This window comes from Malassezia restricta, chromosome III (assembly GCF_003290485.1).
Source record: "Malassezia restricta chromosome III, complete sequence".
NCBI lineage: Eukaryota > Fungi > Basidiomycota > Malasseziomycetes > Malasseziales > Malasseziaceae > Malassezia > Malassezia restricta.
The window spans coordinates 959,417-981,794 of NC_040195.1; the positions used below are offsets into that span (position 1 = coordinate 959,417).

The 22,378-nt window shown below is 58.9% G+C and overlaps 15 protein-coding genes across 15 annotated transcripts; 6 read left to right on the forward strand and 9 right to left on the reverse strand.

The window, feature by feature from the left end:
• Positions 1 to 8: 8 nt before the first annotated feature.
• On the forward strand, positions 9 to 857 carry MRET_2221 (chorismate mutase; the record flags this gene model as incomplete). The annotated part of the gene is made up of 1 exon (XM_027628848.1): positions 9 to 857. One exon carries the CDS (start codon positions 9 to 11, stop codon positions 855 to 857), a length of 849 nt encoding a protein of 282 aa, XP_027484285.1.
• MRET_2222 (E3 ubiquitin-protein ligase listerin) lies at positions 837 to 5,810 on the reverse strand (the record flags this gene model as incomplete). Its single annotated transcript, XM_027628849.1, has 1 exon — positions 837 to 5,810. The coding sequence occupies one exon, from the start codon at positions 5,808 to 5,810 to the stop codon at positions 837 to 839; it is 4,974 nt and encodes a 1,657-aa protein (XP_027484350.1).
• Positions 5,811 to 5,941: 131 nt separating this feature from the next.
• MRET_2223 (DUF2346 domain protein) lies at positions 5,942 to 6,300 on the forward strand (the record flags this gene model as incomplete). The annotated part of the gene is made up of 4 exons (XM_027628850.1): positions 5,942 to 5,979; positions 6,006 to 6,078; positions 6,104 to 6,139; positions 6,166 to 6,300. The coding sequence occupies 4 exons, from the start codon at positions 5,942 to 5,944 to the stop codon at positions 6,298 to 6,300; spliced, it is 282 nt and encodes a 93-aa protein (XP_027484349.1).
• A 4-nt stretch (positions 6,301 to 6,304) lies between these two features.
• MRET_2224 (INO80 complex subunit C) lies at positions 6,305 to 6,857 on the reverse strand (the record flags this gene model as incomplete). The annotated part of the gene is made up of 3 exons (XM_027628851.1): positions 6,305 to 6,436; positions 6,463 to 6,530; positions 6,557 to 6,857. 3 exons carry the CDS (start codon positions 6,855 to 6,857, stop codon positions 6,305 to 6,307), a joined length of 501 nt encoding a protein of 166 aa, XP_027484352.1.
• Positions 6,858 to 6,916: 59 nt separating this feature from the next.
• On the reverse strand, positions 6,917 to 9,112 carry MRET_2225 (endonuclease/exonuclease/phosphatase family; the record flags this gene model as incomplete). Its single annotated transcript, XM_027628852.1, has 1 exon — positions 6,917 to 9,112. The coding sequence occupies one exon, from the start codon at positions 9,110 to 9,112 to the stop codon at positions 6,917 to 6,919; it is 2,196 nt and encodes a 731-aa protein (XP_027484351.1).
• Positions 9,113 to 9,217: 105 nt separating this feature from the next.
• Positions 9,218 to 10,372, reverse strand: MRET_2226 (uncharacterized protein; the record flags this gene model as incomplete). Its single annotated transcript, XM_027628853.1, has 2 exons — positions 9,218 to 9,684; positions 9,712 to 10,372. 2 exons carry the CDS (start codon positions 10,370 to 10,372, stop codon positions 9,218 to 9,220), a joined length of 1,128 nt encoding a protein of 375 aa, XP_027484667.1.
• A 163-nt stretch (positions 10,373 to 10,535) lies between these two features.
• MRET_2227 (uncharacterized protein) lies at positions 10,536 to 10,874 on the reverse strand (the record flags this gene model as incomplete). Its single annotated transcript, XM_027628854.1, has 1 exon — positions 10,536 to 10,874. The coding sequence occupies one exon, from the start codon at positions 10,872 to 10,874 to the stop codon at positions 10,536 to 10,538; it is 339 nt and encodes a 112-aa protein (XP_027484778.1).
• A 49-nt stretch (positions 10,875 to 10,923) lies between these two features.
• MRET_2228 (uncharacterized protein) lies at positions 10,924 to 11,346 on the forward strand (the record flags this gene model as incomplete). Its single annotated transcript, XM_027628855.1, has 1 exon — positions 10,924 to 11,346. One exon carries the CDS (start codon positions 10,924 to 10,926, stop codon positions 11,344 to 11,346), a length of 423 nt encoding a protein of 140 aa, XP_027484760.1.
• Positions 11,325 to 13,265, reverse strand: MRET_2229 (uncharacterized protein; the record flags this gene model as incomplete). The annotated part of the gene is made up of 1 exon (XM_027628856.1): positions 11,325 to 13,265. The coding sequence occupies one exon, from the start codon at positions 13,263 to 13,265 to the stop codon at positions 11,325 to 11,327; it is 1,941 nt and encodes a 646-aa protein (XP_027484504.1).
• A 459-nt stretch (positions 13,266 to 13,724) lies between these two features.
• Positions 13,725 to 15,494, reverse strand: MRET_2230 (pyruvate decarboxylase; the record flags this gene model as incomplete). The annotated part of the gene is made up of 1 exon (XM_027628857.1): positions 13,725 to 15,494. One exon carries the CDS (start codon positions 15,492 to 15,494, stop codon positions 13,725 to 13,727), a length of 1,770 nt encoding a protein of 589 aa, XP_027484391.1.
• A 150-nt stretch (positions 15,495 to 15,644) lies between these two features.
• MRET_2231 (protein AIR1/2) lies at positions 15,645 to 16,823 on the forward strand (the record flags this gene model as incomplete). Its single annotated transcript, XM_027628858.1, has 1 exon — positions 15,645 to 16,823. The coding sequence occupies one exon, from the start codon at positions 15,645 to 15,647 to the stop codon at positions 16,821 to 16,823; it is 1,179 nt and encodes a 392-aa protein (XP_027484392.1).
• Positions 16,824 to 16,987: 164 nt separating this feature from the next.
• MRET_2232 (cell division control protein 6) lies at positions 16,988 to 18,700 on the forward strand (the record flags this gene model as incomplete). Its single annotated transcript, XM_027628859.1, has 1 exon — positions 16,988 to 18,700. One exon carries the CDS (start codon positions 16,988 to 16,990, stop codon positions 18,698 to 18,700), a length of 1,713 nt encoding a protein of 570 aa, XP_027484551.1.
• A 4-nt stretch (positions 18,701 to 18,704) lies between these two features.
• Positions 18,705 to 19,064, reverse strand: MRET_2233 (uncharacterized protein; the record flags this gene model as incomplete). The annotated part of the gene is made up of 2 exons (XM_027628860.1): positions 18,705 to 18,900; positions 18,925 to 19,064. The coding sequence occupies 2 exons, from the start codon at positions 19,062 to 19,064 to the stop codon at positions 18,705 to 18,707; spliced, it is 336 nt and encodes a 111-aa protein (XP_027484552.1).
• A 107-nt stretch (positions 19,065 to 19,171) lies between these two features.
• MRET_2234 (mitochondrial division protein 1) lies at positions 19,172 to 21,145 on the forward strand (the record flags this gene model as incomplete). The annotated part of the gene is made up of 1 exon (XM_027628861.1): positions 19,172 to 21,145. The coding sequence occupies one exon, from the start codon at positions 19,172 to 19,174 to the stop codon at positions 21,143 to 21,145; it is 1,974 nt and encodes a 657-aa protein (XP_027484387.1).
• A 3-nt stretch (positions 21,146 to 21,148) lies between these two features.
• MRET_2235 (GET complex subunit GET2) lies at positions 21,149 to 22,198 on the reverse strand (the record flags this gene model as incomplete). The annotated part of the gene is made up of 1 exon (XM_027628862.1): positions 21,149 to 22,198. The coding sequence occupies one exon, from the start codon at positions 22,196 to 22,198 to the stop codon at positions 21,149 to 21,151; it is 1,050 nt and encodes a 349-aa protein (XP_027484388.1).
• Positions 22,199 to 22,378: the final 180 nt, after the last annotated feature.

The following is a 22,378-nucleotide window of genomic DNA, read 5'->3' on the forward strand; positions in this document are numbered from 1 at the left end:
TGGCTACCATGGCGGACTCGATCAACTTCCACCATGCGAGTGTGCAAGAGATCCTATCGCTGGATAATATCCGCGCGTCGCTGCAGCGTATGGAGGAGTCGATTGTGTTTCGGCTGATTGAGCGCGCGCAGTTTGCGTACAATGCGTGTGTGTACCAGGATGGAGCGTTTCCCGAGCTGCGAGAGAAGGAGCACTGGACGGGCTCGTGGCTAGCGTGGTCGCTCAGGGCTACGGAGGCATGGCATGCGAAGCTTGGGCGGTGGCTTGCGCCTGATGAGCATCCGTTTACGCCGCTGGACCAGCTGCCTGAGCCGGTGCTCGCGCCGAATGACTATCCTGAGATTTTGCATCCCCACCGCGTCAATGTGACGCACGAGATTGTACAGTTTTACACGCAGGACATTGTGCCGCAGATCACGATCCGCGAGGGCCGGCCGCTGAACGATCGGCAGTATGGCTCGTCGGTGGTGTGTGACATTGAGGCGCTGAGTGCGATAGCGCACCGCATCTACTTCGGCATGTTTGTGTCGGAGAGCAAATTTCGGGCGGATCCCGCGGCGTTTATCCCGGCTATCCAGACGCGCGACACGGACGCGCTGGCGTCTCTCATTACCAAGCCGGCCGTGGAGCAAAAGCTGCTGGAGCGCGTCCACCAGAAAGCCGAGGTGTACGGCCAAAACCTGGACCACACGCACCAGGCGGCCGCGGAGCGCAAGATCCAGTCGGACGACATGGTCCGGCTGTACCAGCAATACATTATCCCGCTGACGAAAAAGGTCGAGATAGACTACCTGCTTCAGCGCCTCGATGGCCTGTCGCCCGACGAGCTCGCGCGGCTACAGAATCGAGCGGCATAGCGGGCACGTCGATGCGCCGCTCGTGCTCACCCACTTGAAGAGACAGCTGCCGTGGAACTTGTGCTTGCACGTGCGGCAGGGCTTGGTCGGTAGCGACTGGTCGGTAGGACTGATAATCGAGTAGCAAATCGCGCACTCGGCGCCCTCGTATCCCTGGAACTTGGCCTCGGCGTTCTTCTTGAAGAGCGTGAGGGCATCGAGGATGAGGCCGTTTCGGCCGCTGAGCAGCTGCTGCACGGCCAGCAGCCAGGCGCGCCACTGGGCCTCGCTCACGCCGACGCGCTTCAAGTCGCGGATCTCGACGCCGTGTAGCGGGTAGTCCGACGGCAGACGCACGCCGATCTCCATCGGGTGCTCGTCGACCGTGTAGGTGGCCACGACCTCGTTCGACGCCAGGATCCTGACCGACATCGACTCGTCCTGCAGACGCGACAGGGCCGCTGGGTCGCGGAGATGCCGCAGCTCGCGCTCCGCCAGCACGGGCGTGCAGAAGCGGGACGTGAAGTGCGCGACGCGCATCGACAGCTGCCGGTCGCGCAGACTCATCCACCAGTCACGCACCTGCGTCGGCACATGCACGAGCGTGCGGTAGTAGACGTGCGCTGCGAGGCCCTGCAGCGCCGGCACAGAGGCCGGCGTGAGCTGCGCGACGTCGACCTCGTCGAGCGCGTAGCGCAGTCCGTCGAGCGCAGGGATGTCGCGGGGCACGCCGCTGATCAGCACAAATACGCTCGGCAGCAACTGCGTCGGCAGCAGCGTCTGCAGCTCACTCGCAAAGACCGTGCGCAGCGGCAGCGATGCCTCGACAAAGTGGTCCAAGACCGCGAGCCACTGGAGCAGGAAGGAGAACACGGCGTGGCGGTCGAGGTCGGCCCACACGGCCGGCGTGTAGCCGGCGTGCGCACGCAGCGAGGCGACGAGCGGCGCGCTGAGCTGCGGCACGGCTGCGTCTGAGAGCGAGCCTACCGCCATCTCGACCACCTGCTCTCGGACGCGCGCATGCGTCGCCTTCGCCAGCATGCTCAGCGCGGCCACTTGGAGCGCCCGGCACGCTGTGGTCGTGCACACGAGGCGCGTGAGTGTGTCGTGGTCGTCGGGGCCCGTGAAGCGCTCAGGAGGGACGTGCGCGTCGACGAGGCGCGCGAGGCGCTCCGTGCACGCATCGAGCGCGTCGTGAGGCGTCGGACGCGATGCGGCCACAAACGCACATACGTGCACGAATGCGTCGTGCAGCGCTCCTACGAGCGCGCTGCGGTGCGCGCTCAGAGCGTTCTGCACATGCTCGTGGCAACGCAGGGCGTACAGCGTGTCGAGCAACATCAGCGTGCTCAGGAGCGTCGGCCATCCGGCCGGCTCGCTGAGTACGACGGCATGGATATTCTCCTCCACGACATCGAGCATCATATCGAGGTGCCGGCCCGCGACGCTCTGGACGACGGGGGCGACGTGCGTGAACAGCGTCGCGAGGAGCGCAAACACCGTCTCGTCGAGGTCATCGTCGCTCGTGACCCAGCGCTGCAGCGTCTGGAGCACAAAGATGGCACGCTGCGTTGGAATGAGCGCCTCGCCTGTCTCCTGCGGCGGCGCGGCGCACTGCAGCAGGTGCAGGAGCCGGACGCCGTCGGTGTTCGCGCGTGCGCTCGGCACGCCACTGAGATCCGCCGCCAGCTCGTTACGCCAGCGTGCATGTGCGGCCGTCGGGCGCGTGCGCGTCGCCCACAGCACGGCACACGCTAGCGGCGCCGACTTGGTGCGGCAGGCGCGGACCCATACGTCGGCCTCGGACGACGATGCGGACGTCAGCGACAGGACACCCGACAGGAGGCGCGACCACAGACGCGCGTACGACAGAGCGTCGGTGCGCACGGCGTACGTCCACACCGTGTGCAGGAGCGCCGTGAGCGCGTCGCAGCCGTCGTACGAGGGCATCGCGGCCGCGGCGCTCGTGTGCCAGTCCGCCGAGACATGCGCGGCGAGCGACGAGAGCTGCCGCGTCACGGCATGCACGAGGCGCACGAGGCATGCCTGCGCGTCACGCGGCGACGTAAAGACATGCTCCATCTTATCACCGATCACCAGGGCGTCTTCGAGCAGCATGGCAGCGAGGGCTATCGGCGGCAGCGTCTGCGCCACGCTGAGCGTGTGCGGCACATCGATGCACGCCTCCGCATAGCGCAGGAGCCGAGCCATGTGTGCGGGAACGAGAGGCGGCGCCGTCGACGCGAGCGGCACGATGGGGTCGTGCACGGCCACGAGCGGACTCGTCGCGGCGCCCGCCACGTCCTGCATCGCGTGCGTGAGGTGCTCGGCACTAAGACCCACCTGAGAGGCCAACGCCGGCGGCAAGGCGCGCGACGCTGCCGCGATTCGACGCGGCGGCGTCGTGCCATGCAGCAGCTCGGTTTGCAGGACCTCGACGGCCTGCGGATACAGCGCCTCGGAGGCGTCGGTGAGGTAGGTCCACAGCGTGCGCGCATAGGCCTGCTGATCACGCAGGTAGCCCGTGCGCCACACGAGGGGCACGAGGTGCGCGACGGCCTCGGCGTCAGCACAGACCTGCAGGGCATGCTCGTGAGGGCGCGTGCCGATCCATGTGCATAGGATGCGCAGGAACGACGGCTGCTCTGACGCGTCCACATGCTGCGCCGTGTGGATCAGCGTGCGAATCAACGTGTCCTTCGTCTCCTGGTTCAAGAGCGTGTCGGGCGGCGCATCGAGGAGCGCGAGCCACGCACGCGGCTCCGCCATGAGCCGGGGTATCATGTCGTGCTGCCATGCACGCACCCGGTCAGCCGACGCGAACGGCGCTGCGTCTCGCGCCACACGCACGAGGACAGGCAGCACGGTGCGCGGCGCCTCGAGCGTCGCGCCGAAAAGGGCCTCCCACACAGCTTCAGGCGCCGCGCACACACGCAAGTACGCCGTGTAGAACGACACGACGCTGTCTGGCGCCTCGGACGCCAGGTCGCTCGGGATCAGGTGCGTCGCCACGAGCAGAGCACTGTCGGCCAAGTCGCCGGAAGTTAGATGCGTGCGCAGGTCGGACTCCAGCAGCTGCGTGAGAAGCGCCACTGACGACGGCTCCCATGCGCCGAGAAGGCGCTGCAGCAGCGCATGCGCCAGCGCATCATCGGCGCGACCGGCGCTGGCCATCTCGACGAGCAGCGCAGTCAGCGCCGGACCGTCGCGCGCCACATCGATAGACGCGATCGATGCGTGTATCATCGCGAGCGTCCCCTCCGGCACGCTATCACCCAGCGCAGCCAGGCACCGGCCCAGCTCACGCGCCGACTTGACGCGAAGGCGCTCAGGCAGAGGCAGTGCGTCGCAGGGCAGGACCATCGTCGAGTACATGCACTGCAGCTCATCTGCCACATACGCGCGCGTCTCCTCCGTGTCAGGCGCGACGCGCCGCACCATGAACCGCAAGCACTCACACACCATGAGCATGTACGCATCCCATGCGCGCGGATGCGACATACCCTGAGCCAGGACTTGCGCGAGACTCAGCAGCGGCTCCATGATCATCGGCAGCGACGTCGACGCGTGCGGCACAAGTTCCGGCGGCATCGTCGACAGGAACACAATGACCGCAGGGAAGCACGCAGCCGGCACCAGAGGCGCCATGACCTGGACCCACGCTTGGAACTGCGGCAGCAAGTTCTCGTCCTCGTCGTCGATCCACGCGCTGGGATACGCACGCAGCAGAGGCAGGCACACGGCCAGCATATCCTGCATCACCGCGACATCACGCTCAGCCAACGCCGCTTGCATGACCAGGGGCAGGATCGTGTCCTTGTGCCGATCGACACACGCCGCGTCGATACGCCAAAGAAGCGCTAGGAGGCTCCACGCACGTTGCCGCGTGACGGGCGACGACGCACCATGCGCTTGCTCGTCATCGTCGCGCAGCGCCTCGCGAGAAAGCAGCGCGGACCAAAGCTGTGCGGACTCAAAGAACGCGTCCAACTCAGGCATCAGCTCTTCCGCGGCTGTCTCGAGCAGCCCATGCAGCACCGCCAGAGCGCCAGCCACGAGTCGGCCATTGACCTCCTCGGCATTCTCGTCCACATGCGCATCGTCACGATTCTTCGCCTGCAGCTCCGTGCCGTCCGCCGACGCAGGCGTGATCTGGAGCGACGGCGTCATCTGAGCCAGCGCGGCGGCCGGCATAGGGCTCAGCAGGATCGGACGCAGATGATCCACCAGCACATGCGTATATTCGTACAAGGACAGCTTCGTCGGCTGCGCGTTCGGCTCATGCCACGCGACATACGTCTTCCACACCTGCATGCCCAGTCGTGTGACCGTGCGACTGGTATCATGCGAGAGCACGGCCCAGAACCCAAGAATGGACGCCATGTGCGTGTACGACAAAAGCTCATCACGCACACAGGACGCATCGGGGTGCGGCATTGGAAACGCCAAGATGGCGTCGTGCACTTGCAGCGTGAGCTGGCGGATCCGCTGCGACGGCGTGAGTGCCAAGCGGGGGAACAAATACACCCAGCACGGAAGCATCAGCGCAATGGCCTCGCACCTCTCTTCGACACTCAGCGCCTCGTGCGCCTGCTGAGGCCGGCCTTGGATCCACGCAAGCAGGGATTCCAGGGTTCGGACGCGCGTGATAATATCCTTCTTGAGTGCCTTGCGCAGAAGCACGACCAGGTCAGGCGGCAGCAGGCTCGCCAAGCCCATCGAATCAAGGGGGTATGGTGCCTGCTTGGGCGGCTTGGGCGGCGGTACCCAGGCCTTCTTCTTGGCAAGGGCCTTGCGCTCTTTTTTCGAGAGCTTCTTTTTCGGCTGGCCAGGCGCGTTCGGCTTGCCCGGCTTGGGAGCAGCAGGCTGGGCCTTTGGCTCACTTGCCTCACCGCGCTTTGCAGCGGACGCAGCCGCATGCTTTTTTCGTGTAGCAGGCGTAGCAGAGGTCTTGCTACGTGATCCTTTCGCCATGCGCCACACTCGAGAGGGACGCCGGACCCACTTGGCGTGGCAGGGGTCGCTGATGCGTGACGTCTGACTAAGCACTAGGCCCAGTGCACGGTGCCTTGTCCACGACTCGCCGCCACGCCAGTTTAGGGAAGATGGCGGGGCCTGCGTTGGAGGTGTTCCGCTTCGGCATGTACGTCACCACACTAACGAATCAAGGTACCTGATGTTCCCCCTGGGGTTCATGCTGTACTTTGGCGACCCAAATTGGTACGAAAAATATGTGCTGCCAGTACGTGCTGCGACCTGACACCCAGTCCCGCGGACGCTTCATGCCCCCCGAGACAGATTTTGTACGTGGCCACAGGCACTCACACAGAAACAACCACACACGAAAGAAGAACTACAGCAGCTATTACAAGAAAAGCGCGAGCAAGCCTCCGTGGCCCACGACCCGGCGGCTGTCGGGCTGGTGTCTCACTTCCAAAAGGTGGATAAGGAACGCATGATCTAAATAGCTACAAAAGCTGCGACGCATCGCCACGCAAAGCAAGGTATGCATTATCTGCGCCGGGTGCAAAGCCCTTGATGATCTGATAGACCTCGGCACTGTGGTACCGCAGACGCGTCTTGGGGTCGGTATAGGGCGCCTGCGAGTGAGTGACTGCGTACGCACCATCAAGCCCGTAAGATCACAGTACCGCTTAGGGGGCAACAGACTCGGAGGAGCCTGCACACTCGTGTCTGTCGTGAGTAGTGGTCGAACATACATGTGGGCACGTCACGCAGCGGCCCTTCTTCTCGAGGTGCCGGCACCTCGCTGTCTGCTTCTTGTTCGGTCTTTCGTCGCTTCGGCGTGCTGTCACCGCGCTTCTTTGTCGGATCTACCATCCCACGCTTTTGGTAGTATGCTTCGCGTTCCTGATTCAAGATCTGCTTCAGAGGCTTGTTCCGCCGCGATGGCACAGGCGCGCCATTCGCACCCATTTTTTGGAGATACGCCTCTGACTTGAATGGATGCTTGTCTACATAGACCGACAAGTCCTCCGACGTCAGGCCCGGCTCGCTCATAGTCCAGGCGCAGCACGTCGCTGTCGTGGGCCCTCCCTGTCTTGTAGGTCACGTGGATATTAGATGCCTATGGCCGCACTAAATAGCACAGGGCGGTGGTCCGAGCGGGCGCCCAAGGCTTGGACGCCTTCGTCATCGATCGTACTGTAGTCAATGACCTTGACTTGTCCCTTAGACGGAACGAGCATATCTTCATCGAGAAAGGGCTCCAGAAGCGATGCATTTTTCGATTCAACCATGGAGTGAATCCAGTCGAGAGGTGCCTGAAGCAGGAAGGTGTGCGTCGCTGACGCTTCTGCGTCTGAATCCTTCGACGACTTGTGCATGTGTTTCCACGGTAAAAACCGAGTTATCTTCTTATGCGACGTATCAGTCGACATGGAGGCAATGTCTGTGTGCGAAAAGTCATTACTGCGCCATAGAACTCGGTCACACCAAGAGGGCACGCGCTGCTTCGTACTCGAGTCGTACGCCACGCTCGAAGAAGTCGAGTCGGATCGATGCAGGTGTACCGCTGCTTGCAGCTTACTTGACAGCGAGTTGTGCGCCGCGACAGAACTAGCAACGCCCCTTGACTGCCGGTCATCTTCCTGCTGCTCCATGGCTGATGAGCTGGTCGACACGCCTGAAAGCGTAGAGGATGAGCTTTTACGTGTCAGTGTCGCAAGATTGTTGTCTTGGCACTGCATGGCCTCTTCCTCGATGGCTTGTTCTGAATGACGGAATCTGTGTAAAAAGCGACGCCACATCGGGCGGCGCTTTTCGACAGCCGACGAAAGGGAGGAAGAGCTTGCCTTCTTTGGAAGTTCGCTCGCCTGGACAGACGCAGCACCTTTTCGAAGAAGCATACTAGGGTGGTGGCGCAGACGCTGCCTCTCTGCCCTTTGCAAGTCGTACTTGTACGTCGGCGGAAAGTCAATAGGAGCCTCACGGAAGCCATCGAAGGCATGACCGTCTCGCAACACTTTACGAAGCTGGTCGAACTCTAAAGCGTCATCATACGACTGCTGCTGCAATAGCGAATCAGCATGCTTGCGAGAAATGTCGACGCGGAAATTAAGGTCACCACACCAGAAACAGTGATCAAAGTTTTTCGTAATGTCGCGCTTGTCCAACTGCGGATGATCAGGCGGGAGAAACGTATTAACATTCAGCTCCGCCTTGATTTTCTCAATATTAGCAATCCGTGCATCGATCCGATTGGCATGCGCTGCTAAATGCGCATTGATGAACAGTAGGCGTGTCGTACCCAGCATGACACTAATGCCCACACCGCCCTTATTTCCCATACGCCCAGCCAGCAAGCCGCTTGAGACCGCATGGGCACTGGCACCACGCACGAAGTCCGCACACCCACGCCATACGTAGACGGCTGTGTAGCATCCCATTAGTCGCTCTTTGATCAACAGGTTGTACACACCCAGCTGCTCAGGTGGATGACGCATGCACTGCGGCGAAAGCGAGGACACAGACGATATACTAGGTATCCTGGCACTAGAGGAAGTCGAGGGACTAGAATGTGCGCTAACGCCAGAGTCGGGATCAGAGCCTGCTAATAATTCGGCGCATGTGCGTCGTAAGCCACGACACAACCAATCGTGGCATACCTTAGACCATGCGCGCGAGGTGACAATCATTTCACATCCTTCATGATTGGTAATGATCTCATGTTCAGCAGCATTCGAAAGGATACTGTCATCAGCACTTGGGATCGTCAAGGACAGCGACGGCCGCGAGTCTGTGGACACATCGGCGCGCGAATTTGGCGCGGATGTATCCTTCCATGAGTGATCAGACATCGCGGCTTGTATGTCTGCAGGTGTCATATCGCGCCTCGCACGAGTATAGCGGTAAGCATGGCCAATTTCGCCCGCCGTATGAATTTTGTGCATGAGCTGACCGCCCTCGCCCCACGGACATTCTTGGCATGACACCACGACAATATGGTATGGGTGCGTGTCAGACATGGGAAGTTGTGGAATGCGGTGAGGATTTTGGGGAGCCTGCGCTGGCGCCATGCACGGATCGACACGACCAAACAACACCTCAAGATCACCCATCGGGACGTTTCCATGCATATTCCAGGTCATAATGCGGATTTTGATGGTCTCGCGCTCGGAAGATTCGATGGTATCGACATACCGATGATACGCACTGTTCTGCTGCGAAGAGCTCGCAGGGTGCTGTGAGGCTTCCATCTTGTCGACACGCGACGGGCCAATTTGTCTGCCCCACCTTCCAAAAGCGCGCGACATTTTGCCCGATTCTTTTTTTTTCGGCGCTGTAACACGAATCTCTCATGCAAGCCTCACATGTGGAGGCATTTGGCGTCGATCATCTTGACATGGCACCTGCACGTGTTAATTTGGGAACTCCCAGGGACACTCGACATTGTTCAGTGTCAGGTCTTTTTCGTGCGGACTGACAATACCACCTAGGTCCATTTTGACATGTATGCGAAAGTCCATGCTGGGCCGTCGTACACCCTGGTATAAATGCGCGCAAGCGTCCTGTATAGTAAGCTGTGTATCATCGCCCGTTTGATTCACGCTTTTGTGCGAGAAAGATATCGGGACCTTGAGGTCAGACGTCTTGTGCCCCGGGATCCATTGCGAGGGCACAGTCCCATGTCCGATAACCTTGTTAGTCTTTGCTAGTTTGACTTGCGTTGTGAGAGAGAGCAGATGAACGGGGATCCAGCCGTTCGTATAATCGACGCGGAAATGCAACGTTCCGTTCATTTTGAAGCCCTTGGGTATAGGGGTCAGCTCTATATCTGATTTCTTCGTGGCTGCAGTAAGAGCTTCGTGCGTGACCAGATCGATGTCTGCACAGTTAGTAGCCGAACACGTACCAGGCGCGCGCGGAATGACAAAGTAGAGCAGCACAGCTAACAATGCCATGAAAATAAAGAGGAAAATAAGTACAGAGCCACGACCAAGCCATCCAAAGCAGCGACGTTCACCACGCAGCCAGGCACCAAAAAGTCGCTTCTGCTTTCGAAGTCGCTCTCCGCGTCTGTAGGCGCGGGTCATGCGTTCATGCTCTTCAGCAGTATATTCGGGCCCGAGGGGCGCGAGTTCCATAAACGAGTCATTGGGGCCGAACATAAAGCTCTGCCCTTTCAATGCATCACCTGCCAAGAACGAGTCATGCAGGTGATGCATGTCGTGCGAGTACGCGGAGGGATCGTGCTGGGTGGGTATATGAACGAGGGGGTGCGACTTGGGGCGAGCTGTCATGGGAGGTACACCACCGACGCTGCTTGGTGCGACTTCTGCTTCTAGCTGTTTTGGTACTTGGTCCATATTGTAAAAGTCTCTGTACATATCAAAGTCCTCGCTGCGCGACTCGTCGCTTTCCAGCGATCGATCATCCTGGAGGTTCCATGCATCCATAGGTGCATCGTGATCGTCCAGCTCCAGATTCATGCCGCCACCCGGCTCATCAAATGCAAAGATCGATGAATGATCATCGAACAGCACTGATGACGAATGTGACGCCACGCGGCTCATGATAGGAGGAGGGCACAACACGTTTTATGCTGCGCGTGTGGCAGGGGAATACATAACATGTGTGGAGCCTGGTAGGTCCCTACATAAAAGATGGGGTATCAAGTCGATGGGGCGAAGTATCGCCCAGATGGTCGGGCTGGACGCGCAGTAAGGCGTCTGAGGGCTAGGAAGTGTACAGGGGACGTTCGCTTGAGCTCTTGTGCTGAGTCGGTGCTTGGCGACGGCTGGAAGCGAACCACGGTATCAAAAATACAAGGAGGCACATACCCACGATCACGAATGCAAATAAAAAGATGCCTTGAAGAAACAAGAAGCGCGATTGATGTGCGAAAATAAGACGCAAGCGCCGTCCTGATGGCAACGACTGTAGTGGCAGGTATTCGACATCGCTATCAAGGTCTTCCGCGGGCAGTATTTCCAGATCATCCTCGGCTATAGTTAAGTCAGAGGCAGTAGACACACTGTCGCGTGGGAGGGGTATGTCGTTCACAGACAGCGACATGCGGCGGGTGGCGTGGGCCGATCCGGGAGCTGACTAGGTGTGGAGGGCGATGCGAAGAAGACCGCGCTCGAGGCACCAGGTGTTGGGCTCCCACACGTGGAGGTTGTTTGTGTCCGCCATGCAGTACCGTTGGCTGGTGCTGCTAGCCTACTGCCTCGTATGTGTGCAGGGCCAGCAGCCGCCATCGTCTAGTGCGTCGAGCAGTGCGAGTGGTGCGGTCGTAACGGCATCACAAAGCGATGGAGTCTCGAGCGATTCTGCGTCGTCCCATGCTATCACTAGGACGGCCGCCAATGCCAAGGAGGGTGCTTTGGCAGGCACGGCCATAGCGCCTGGTCCAAATCACCGTGGCAAGACCGGGCCTGATGATCGGCACTTTGTCGATGCTGTGGATGCTGTGCGGCCTGGATGGTTCTGGACTGTGTTGTTCGCATACGTGACTGTATACTATCATGCGGCTGGCAGCCTATGATGCTCGGATGCCCATGCCTGTACGACGGGGTGTATTGGGCCGTGGGCCTGCGCAATTTCAAGGACCAAGCGTGCGTCATGCAATACGTGCGTGGGCGCAGCCGTCACTACCGCATCGTGAGCCTGCCTGTGCATGCGCACTACAAGGCGCTGGACGCCTTTTCGTCGCTGCTGGACAGGCGGCGCAGGTACCGCGCCAGGTATGCTCAGGCCAAGGATGATGGCCATGGTATTTACGATAGACCTTGCATCATAATCGAGAGTAGCGCGGTAGAGGGACCATGTCACGTCGCAGAGGGCGGGCAGAGCATCGTTGCCTCCGCCCAGCGCCTCAGCTTCTATTGGCAAAAGCATACACCCAGAGACTTCTAGGCATCGAAGATGGGCAAACGTTCTGTGGTGCGGATCGCCCCATTGCAGTGTGTGCTCCCAAAAGATAGGCGGAGGACCGAGGTACAGTCTTTGCACGCATTCGAGCTGGACGCACTGACGGGACCCTGCGATGGCTCGCTCCAGTACACCGGACAGGCCGAGGGATTCGAGATGGGGGACGAAGCCAAGGAGTGCATGCACTTGCTGAATCAGTGTGCCAAGAGTGGGTATAGACATCGGCGTATGCTCAGCGGCGTGGCCAGCTGCAGGCACACGCAAATCACGCAAAGCGATACCAAATGGTCGGCGTTCCCAGCTTGCCAGCAAAGCCGTAGAGGTGTCGTGGGGCATATCAGCTTCTTCTGTGGCGCTGTGAGGCATGTGCAGAGATTGGTCACCGATACCGATCAGGTGCATAGCCCCTGATATGGCATACATATACACGTCATCGAAGCGGTCGTGCGAGAAAAATGGAGCAGCAGGCTGGTATGTCACCACAGGGTGAGTGGGAGTAGGCATGGGAACGCGATCCATCATGGACTCGAGTGCCGCAGAGCGGCCGTAAGCTAGTGCCTTGGCCAGCAAGACACACAGCCATCGAGGCAAGGACGAGCTGTGAAAGGTGCGCAGAATATGCCAGGTTATAACGGTAGGCACGGCGTCCTCAGAACTTGGCAGGGCATCCACAAACTGTGTCGCATCGTCCCAGTCCAGCGGATCAGAGCGAGTGCCCGGTGGACGCAGATGCAAAGCGCGCGGTTCGAAGGGGTCTTGCCCGGGCTGATCTTCTTCTTCTTCGAGATATGCATCAATTTGCCGGCGGGCATGAGCATGCTCTTTCGAGAGCGTGCACCAATGCTCCTCAACAGGAAAGGGATGTGCCTGCCATCGCTGGACTTCATACATGCGCTCTTCGTGACCAAGGTAGCGTAGCCACAAAAGGAGGGAGTGCACTTCGCATAATCGCTTGGCCCATTCGGATCTGGAGATGAATCGACCATGAAAGTCGAAGCCAGGCTCACGGATACATACGCCATGCTCACGGTGGGGTCCTGCGTACAGCGCACCGATCTCAGTGATCTCATGCTCCAGAGCTGGCGGAAGAACAGATCCATGTGGCGTGCATGGATGATCTGACGACCGATGCTTTTCGATGCCAAAGGCCTGCTCCACGGAAGAGTAGCCGGTGCTCAAATAGGCGACAGGGCACTCGGCCACGTAGGCCGTGCTGCCAATGTACAGGTGGCGCACCAAACGGCCCAGGGCAGGTCGATGCACAAGTGCGTGCAGGAATGCTAAGAGCTGTGACGGTTTGTGCAAGATCACGGATCGATACAGAATCTCAGCTCCGATGACATAGTACGCACGGTTCAGCTGCATCACAGTGAGTACCATGTCCGCATCGCATTTGACACAGGCGGCGTGGAACGGTTTATGACTCGGCATGTGGCATGCATCTACGACATCACGCAAAGTGCATGCTCTCGTGGCAGGCTCCTCGCATGCTCGCAGGAGTATGTAGGTACACAGCTCCCTGGGCAGCGGCATGGTCAAGTGGAGGCAAAGGTAGGATGACGTCAGGCTCCACGTTGGATGGCCTTCATACCGCCTTCATGTTGACGACCAGCGCATGTGCGAGGCTGTCGTGTAGATCAGGCCTTGGGGTGTAAAAACGGTATGCCTGCACAGATGCCACTGATGCTGCTAGAACAGCTCTCACGCCGGTGAAGGAGCCTGGCTCGACCCCCACGCTTATGGCTCACGTGCCTATAAACGAGGGAAGACAGGGGCTTTCTTGGGAGCGGAGCCTATGTCGTAAGCGACCCATGTCGCTGTGCATGACGTACCTCGGACGCTGATCAAGTCTTGCTTGACAATTGACCGTAGCGCGAGATGCCAAGACGGACCTCGCTGCCTTGTACGCTCATGATCCAACGCTTTGTTCATGCTAAGGAAGAGGTGTCATTCAACGTCCATCACCCATAGTGAGGATGGTGTCGTCTTGCACTAAATGTTGTTTACAAACTTGTTGAGGAGATCAGGTGCATCGCCGCGGCGCAAGAACAGCTCCACGAGATGAATGCCATCCGCATTCTGGACCTTTTCGTCCTCAAACAGCTTCTCGAGCTCTTCACGCGTGCGCACACTGTGGTAGTGCTTTTCTGGGACATTCACTTCGGCATGGTGGCTGCGTGACGCCTCCTGCCGTACATGGCTGGACTCGTGAGACCGGATATCAGCACGCACGTCGCGTGTACACGACATGAAATCGAGCAAGAGGCTGTAGTCAAGGCGCGGGATGTTGTTGTACGAGCGGTCAGGACCATGGATCTTGCGCTCAATTTCGTATCCATCATTGTTCAAGACAAAGATGATGGGCTTCAGACCGTAACGCATAATCGTGGCAATCTCTTGCATCGTCAGCATCAGACTGCCGTCACCAACAAAGAGAATGACGCGGCCCTTGTCTGTTACTTGCGCGCCATACAGCACACCGAGCACGGCACCTACACTCCAGCCAATCGAGCCGTACAAGAGCTGCTGGTAGTAGTGCGCACCAGTAGGAACGCGCGTGCGGGTGGCACCAAAGCACGAGGTGCCCATATCACACACGACGTGGTCTTTCGGACGCAAAAATTGGCCGATCCTGTGCCAAAGGTAGTCCTGGGAAATGAACGACTCGTCAGGGAAGGTTTGCTTATCGGGAAGCCGAGCGCGTAGCTCCTTGGTAAGACGCAAGTATGCATCGTGATGCACGGCAAGACGCTCGCCCAGAGCAGGAAGCACCTCTTCGAAACCGATGCCACTAATCTCGGCGTAGCCGATCTGGACTGAGTGACTGTGAATTTCGATCGAGTGGCATGTCGGTGTGCGGTAAGAAAACTTGCCCGTGTTCATATCCGACTTGAAACCTCCCAGCATTACGAACAAGTCGACCTCCTCCATGATGGCCTCGAGACTCGGTGCCGAGCCCCGGCCGACATATTCACCCAGGAATTGTTCGTCATCCTCAGGGAATAGACTCTTGCCCATCGGTGCAACGACCACGGGCACGCCAATTTTCTTCAAAAAGTCATACACAAGCTTGACAACATTGTGTCGCTGCACGCATCCGTCCACGAGGAACAATGGACGCTTGGCCGCCTCGACATCGCGCGCGACCTCGTTAACAACATACTCGCACTTTTCAGCTGGTACAACGGGACGCGGTACCACAAGCGGTGTATCCAGCATGTCACCAGAGACTTCCATATCGATAATATCCACGGGAATGCCAATGTAGGCTGGGTGCTTTTCACGGAGCATTGTCAGGATCACCCGATCTACATGGTAGGGGGCATTGTCGAGATCACGCTGAGACCATCCGATCAAAGCAGCATCACACGATATATGCTGCGACATGTTGTAGTACGCACTGTACAAGTTACCACCAAGTGTGTGGTGCATCCACAGATGGTTGGCCTGTGCGGCCGAGGGAGGCATGCCGACAATGTGCAGCACAGGCAGCATTTCAGTGTAGGATCCAGCCACACCGTTCAGTGCTGAGAGCTCTCCCACACCAAATGTCGTGACAAGCACGGCGGGACGATTCGCGGCTCTTGCATAGCCATCAGCGGCGTACGAAGCATTCAGCTCATTCGCGCAACCGACCCACTGAAGCTTGTGGCTATCCTCAATATGGTCGAGCAGCTGCATGTTATAATCGCCTGGCAGGCCGAATACGTGCGTGACATGTAGCTCTTCGAGACGCTTGACAATGTATTGACCCAGTTTCATGGTGGCAAGATGTGGGATCCCGATAAGCTCCGCACGGCGGATGGGTCCGAGATGTCCGCATCACGTGGTGTGCACAGACCAGGGGCGAAAATCCGCGCGCTCCCACCATGTTCCGTCACGTGGAGCTCGTATTTTTTCAGTCTCACGAGCATGGGGCGCTCCAAGAGTAAGCGCAAGTCCGAGCCATCATTCGTGGTGGATACGCAGAGTGAAAATGTGCCAGAGAGTATAGGTATGACATCGAAGACAGCAGGCTCGTCCACATCAACAGCGACGGGCCTAGATCTTCCTGACCACGTGGAAATTGTCACACGCGATACCCCATCCATCGAGCCGGTGCCGGCACAAGACGGCGAATACGAGCAGCTGGACGCGGATACCTCGCGGTACTATGATGCGGAGGCGAATGACGAGCGTAAGCGCAAGGGAATCTGTCCCGTGTGTGGCGAGGCGGGTCACGATAAAAAAAAGTGCCCTTACAAGCAATGTTTGGCCTGTGGCGCAGTCAACGAGCACACGACGCGCGACTGCCCCTTGAGTACGAGCTGCTTTCGGTGTGGTGGTGTAGGGCACCTTAGTAGGGACTGCCCTGCGCCAAGAACTGGCTCCAGGCGTCGAGTGTGTGAGCGTTGTGGAAGCACTTCGCACCCAGAAACCACCTGCCATACACTCTGGAGGCAATATACCTACTACGCACCGGACGAATACGACAAGGTCCGCGCCAAAAAGTATCGACACGAGCAGCGGAGGATGTCTGACGCGCAGAAGCGCGAGAAGAGGCAAAACAAGGCCCGGCAGGGATGGGCCGCAAACCTGGTTCTGCCGGACCATGATGCTGGTCCCAGTGATGATACTGAGGATGAGCAACCACATCCCTCGGCTCCTCGTGACTGGGATCCAGCGCGGCGCGTGTGCTATAATTGCGCAGCCGTGGGTCACCATTGGGGTGATGATTGTTTCTTACGTCGCACGAATCCGACACGACCGACCGGCGATCCGTCGCCATTTAGCGAGCTAATGGCTCATACGGGCCCCTTTCGTATGCAGCATCACGATACCATGCGCTCGCGGCGGCCGTCTGCGCCGCCTCCGCCCACGCGCACTCGGCACAGCCTGCCGGGTCGACCATCGCTGTTGGATGACATGCAAGATATGGATGAGCAATACTGGCTTGCCCGGCACAAGAAGCTACGTGGCCAAGATGCGGCCCTATCAGACTTGGAAGACGACACGCCCCCGCAGCCCAAGCCGTCCAAACGGCCGCACCGTGCTGGGCCGCGGGGCCGCGGCTCTCGTTTCCAACCGCGCTATCGTGGAGGATATACGTAATGCCTCAGGGCGCGCGGCGCGCATGGATGCCGCATAGTCACGTGATAACGAGCCTGTCCGTGACGAGGTATGTGCATATTCTCCACGCTCCTGCATGGGATCGTACGTAGGCGCGTGGCTAAATAGCCCTGCGTTGAGAATTTTGTTTCCTCCCTCCTATACCCATGGCGACCGTGTCGGGCCTCTCTGCGCATAGTTTGGCGGGCGCAAAGACCGCTGTATGTGCTGCGATGGAAGACGAGCCGCCATCGCCATCGCTCGGCTCGCTGGAGACTCGTCGCGATGAAAACAAGGAGAACATTGCACCGATCCGGCAGGTACCTGCCGCCATACTGGCAGAGGAGCATGCGGTGCAAACACATGATGCCATTGCCATGCGCACACGCAGGCGCATGGCAGCTAGGCCTGTCACACCTCCCTCGACGCCAAAAAAGCGGCGCGATGCGTCTGCGCAGTATACCACACCGACCAAGCGCAGCAAGACTCTTGACACGCCACCACCGACTCCGACTCCCTCTGTGTACGCGCAGGCACGCGCACTCTTGCGCAAGGAAGTGCTTGTAGGCCGCTGTGCTGAGCGCTCCAAGCTGCACGAGTTTCTTGACACGAGCTTGCAGGGCAACTCGTCGGGATGTCTACACATTTCTGGTATGCCTGGCACAGGCAAAACGGCACTTGTGCGTGACGTGATGCGTGAACGGGCGGATGAGCATATGTACATGAACTGCGTCGGTCTCTCGCACCCGCAAGAGGCCGCGCACCGCGTCGCAGCAGCTCTCAACGTGCCGGACGTATCGGCCCTGGAGTGCCTCAGTACATCGCGTCGCCACTCGCTCGTTGTGGTCCTAGATGAAATGGACTTGTGGCTACACACACACCGCGACATGCTGTACCGCATGTTCTGTCTCCCCAAGCTGCTGTATGCTCGCACCCAAGGCGCTGTGCGCCTCGCTTTGATCGGTATCGCCAACTCGCTCGATCTCACTGAGCAGTTTTTACCCGTACTCCGAAGTCAAGGCGTTTCGCCAAGTGTCTTGCACTTTTCCCCTATGCCAGCTGACGAAGTCCAGGCGCTACTCGCTGCACGCCTGCACGATGTCCCGAGTGCCTTTACACACGCGGCGCTCCAGCTCCTCGCCCGCAAACTCACCGCGTCTACCGGTGACATTCGCCGTGCGCTGGACACATGTAGACAGGCACTCGACCTGGCCGAGGCGGACCAACGTGGAAGCGTGACGCCTACGCACATCTTGCGTGTATTTTCTCAGATGGCGGGTCATGCTCAGGTCTCACGCGTTCGTGCGCTCGGCGTGCACGCCAAGCTTTTGCTGCTTGCCTGGATCATTTTGCAGCAGCATGCCGAGGCAGGTCTCGTTCGAAGGAGTGGCACGACTCGTGGCGATGGAGGCGTGAGTCTTTCGGACTTGGAGGCAGAATATACCCGCATGCTCGAGTACGACGCGGCATTTGTTACACCGCTCGGTGGCTCTGAGCTGCTAGATGTGCTTGAGCGTCTTGAAGTGCAAGGTCTCGTGCGTATTTGGTCGGAAGCCGGCAGCAGTCAAGCCTCTTCTTCCTCTGTGCGCGTATCTCCCAGTGCGAAGCGAGCTGCGGCCCGACAGATGCTCGCGACGAACCGGCGCATGGCTCCGACACTCGAGCGTGAGTGTTTGGTGCGTGCGCTCACCACAGGCGCCACGTCACCTGCCGAGGCAGCTGACACTACCCACACACCCACCGTCGTGGATGCCATGACTCGGCTTCTCGAACGCGCGGACCTGGATATTGCGCGCCAGACCAAGTGGCGTGTGGATGAACAGGCGCGTGTACGCAAAGAAGAGTTGGGTGGTGGTCGTGGTGCGATAGCGGATATGTAGCAGACTATGTGTGTTGGGCCATGGCCAAGAGCTCACTAGTGATGTCAGCCGACGACTTGTCTCCAAAGATAATCGTGCGCTCAGGCATGTTGGTGAAGTGGACGATCATGCTCGGTGGCGCATTGTCTGGGTGCTCGACATTCACCTGCAAGTCGGGGTTGTGATACACGAGGCGAGGAAGTTCCTTACGCAGAAACGACCTGGCGTAAGTAGAGCCCACGTACCAGTCACGCTTGTTTTCAAACTTGCGCGGCACACGCAGCTGCAGACTCTCGATGGCCTTCGGCAGCTTTCGCGCACCAGCACCCGTCTCCAGTGCTGCGATCACACTCTGCAGCGACGCTGCGCGCCGTGATGGAGGCATGAGGGAAGGCGGTGTGGGATTCATCACGTGAGACGAGAAAGAAGCGGCGCGGGCGAGTGTGGAGGATTCCTCCCCAGCGGCCTCCATCTTGGCGTGTGACGCGTCGCATGGCCAAGACACAGGCACCCGAGTCGGCGGGCGGCGCGTCCTTCGACCCTGAGCCGGGTCGGCTCCTCAGTGACATGGCGCCGCAGCTTATGACACCGGCGATGATGAATGCCATCGCACGTGTCAGCTTGCAGACGAATTCCATGACGACAGCGCGTGATCCATTCCCGCTGCAGCGCAGTATCCTGCTGCTGGCACCTCGCTTTTCCATGGAAAACCCCGCAAGATCACTCGCGCGCATCACGCACTCAATATGGCAGTTCTCAGGCATTGGCAAGTCAAGTGAGAGCAAGGGCCGCAAGCGCGAGCGAACGCCCATCACGTCGATGGACGTTGGCGTACTTGAGGAGAGCCAGCGCATCCTGGCCAACGCCGATATAGATTTGGATGCGTCGTTGGATACATCCATTCTTGATGAAAATGCGTCGGATGTGGACGGCGTGCCTGTGTCGCTGTTCCGAGGCTATGAAGCCACCGTGCCACATGTGTCTTCTGGCAAGGCGAGGCGTCGTCAGATCCAGGCATCCGAAGCAACGCGCCGTCGCAAGCAGCCACAAAACTTGCTCTCGCTTCACGAGCTTGAAGCACAAGATAACGAAATGCTGTCTGAGCGCCGCAACTTGGAGATCCGCCGGGCCTTGTATCATGCTGAGATTGTCAATATAGATGCAAAAATTGCCGCACTCGAAGCGACCAAGGCCTCCCTTCAGCAAAAACTCTTGAATGTACGCGAGGAAGAGCTTGAACTGGACGATGAGCGGCAAGGCGTGTCTGAGCTGCTGGAGTTGCAGCGTCACCGCAAAGCTATGCCTGGCGGCCGGGGACTGGATGCCAGTACGGTCGTGCCTTGCGCGGGAGGCAGTCGCTGGCGCAAAAGACCTGTATTTTTGCCGAGTGAGCACGATGAACTGCCTTCTGGGACCGCATTCATGAGCATGCCACTGGAGGCGGGTCCTGTCACGGCCCTCGACTTCAGTGAGCCATACGGCACGCTTATTTCCGCCGCCTTGGACGATGCTGTTCGTGTATGGGATTTATCGACCGGCGAAGACGTCGGTCGGCTTCGTGGACACACCGATACGGTCAAATGTCTGCAAGTGGAAGACGAACTATGTGTGACTGGCTCGCTTGACAGCACGCTACGAGTTTGGGACTTGACGCGCGTGGATGCGTTTGAAGCGGCGTGTCAGGCACGTATGCAGGGGCAGGAGCCGCCGGACGAGTCGCCGGATCCGTGCGTGCGCGCTCTCGAGGGGCACAGTCGCGGTATAACGGCTCTCTACTTTGACCAGAAAAGCCTTGTATCGGGCGCAGCGGACAAGACGCTGCGGCAGTGGGATCTCGAGACGAGTCAGTGTGTGCAGACCATGGACATTTTGTGGGCGATGTCGAATCCGAGCACCAGCGTTGACTTACGCGTGCCATCGTCAACCACTGCACTGGATCCTTTGCATGGTGCAAACCAATATACCGGGCCGTTTTCATACCCACAGCCACCGTACGAAGATGGCACTTGGGAAATGTATACCGACTTTGTGGGCGGCATTCAATTCTGGGGCTATGCACTTGCCAGTGGCTCGGGCGACGGCGGAGTCCGACTTTGGGATCTGCGCACCGGTCAAGCTCATCGCACATTGTTGGGCCACACGGCGCCTGTCACTTGCTTGCAATTTGACGACACGCATATCTTGACAGGCTCTCTGGACAAAACCATCCGAATATGGGATTTGAGAACCGGGCATGTGTGGGAAACGCTGCATTACGATTACCCTGTGACGGCGCTTCAATTCGACTCGCGCAAAATTGTTGCCGCAGCCGGAGCTCGCGGCGTCGATGTGTACAACCGGACGAGCGAACAGCATAGCGCACTCGCGATCAACGGACACACTGCACCTGCTGAACGGCTACGATACATGGATCGCTATGCCGTTACGGGCGGTCGCGATAGTTGTGTCAAAGTTTGGAGTTTGTAGCTATCAAGAACGAGTCCATACGTGACAAAACAGGACACCGAGACCGATGGCAAAAAGTAGGATACAAAGGTCGTCTACCAGGGAGCTTGCGAGCGATCCCATTGTCAACAGAGGCGTAAGTAACGACCGCACGCCTGGCGCATACATCGATACAACCGAGTCGAGCGTGCCGGGAAGCGAAACGGGCGCACGCTGCAGCATAGCGATGCGTACGCCCTGTAAACCCAATTCCATGGATACAAAGACCCAAAAGATCGGCCAAGCAGGCAGTTCCGCATCGAACCACGGACTCTCACCTGCCATTCCAAGGTATGGGCGTAGCCAATCCAGTGGTGTACGCAATGCGCCCCACGGAAAGACGGAGGGATCGTCCTTACTGAGCCAAGCAGTGATCGGGGTATATTCCCAAGCCAGCGAGGCCCACTGCCTCATGAACGAGTCACGCGAGAACTTGTCCATGGAATCTGTCGGAATGCTGCGACCAGTGAGTCCCGTATTGTGCGAATGAGAAAAGATGGACGAGAACACAATATAAAACGCGAATACGAATACCAGGGTCGCCTGAACGAGTCGAATGCGTTGGACAGATCGATGCATGTGCGCAACCTCAGTAGTCTGAGCGGGAGATACGCGCGATGCACCAGCTGCATGAGCTGCACCAGCCACAGCGTCTGTTTGTAGGCCCCGTCCCATCACCTGCTGCATCAGTGCGAGAGGATCTTTGGGCATAGTGCCACCTGGCGCTTCATTGCCCATCCGCGCTTGTACGGCAGCTAACATAGAAGTAAACTGGTCATTTTCTGTTTCCCCTTGCACCTGCGATGACTCAGTTATATCCTTCGAGCGGGTTGCGGTAGCAGTGGCATTCGAAACGATCGCAGGCGCTTCTTTGCTGTCTGAGGTGGGCATGCGAGGTGGTGTGACAGATGAGGTATCTAAACCTTCATAGTCCTTCCCTCTGCCGGTATTGGTGATGCGCGAAAGTCGACTGCTGCCCTTTTCAAGGATTCGGCGCTTACGCTCTTCACGCTTCGCTGCTGCGACGTCCGTCATGGGGTGGTGGAGGAACGCTACGCAGCCCCATTCAGCGACGCCACGAATCATGTCACGTGTTATAGTAGGTGGGTACGCGCCGGGAACGCGACTGTTCGCGCATTGTTTATGATGACATGCGTGTGGCAGCGTGGCAACTCTGCAGCAGGCTGCATGCATGGTGTGGCCAACGATCGTTGA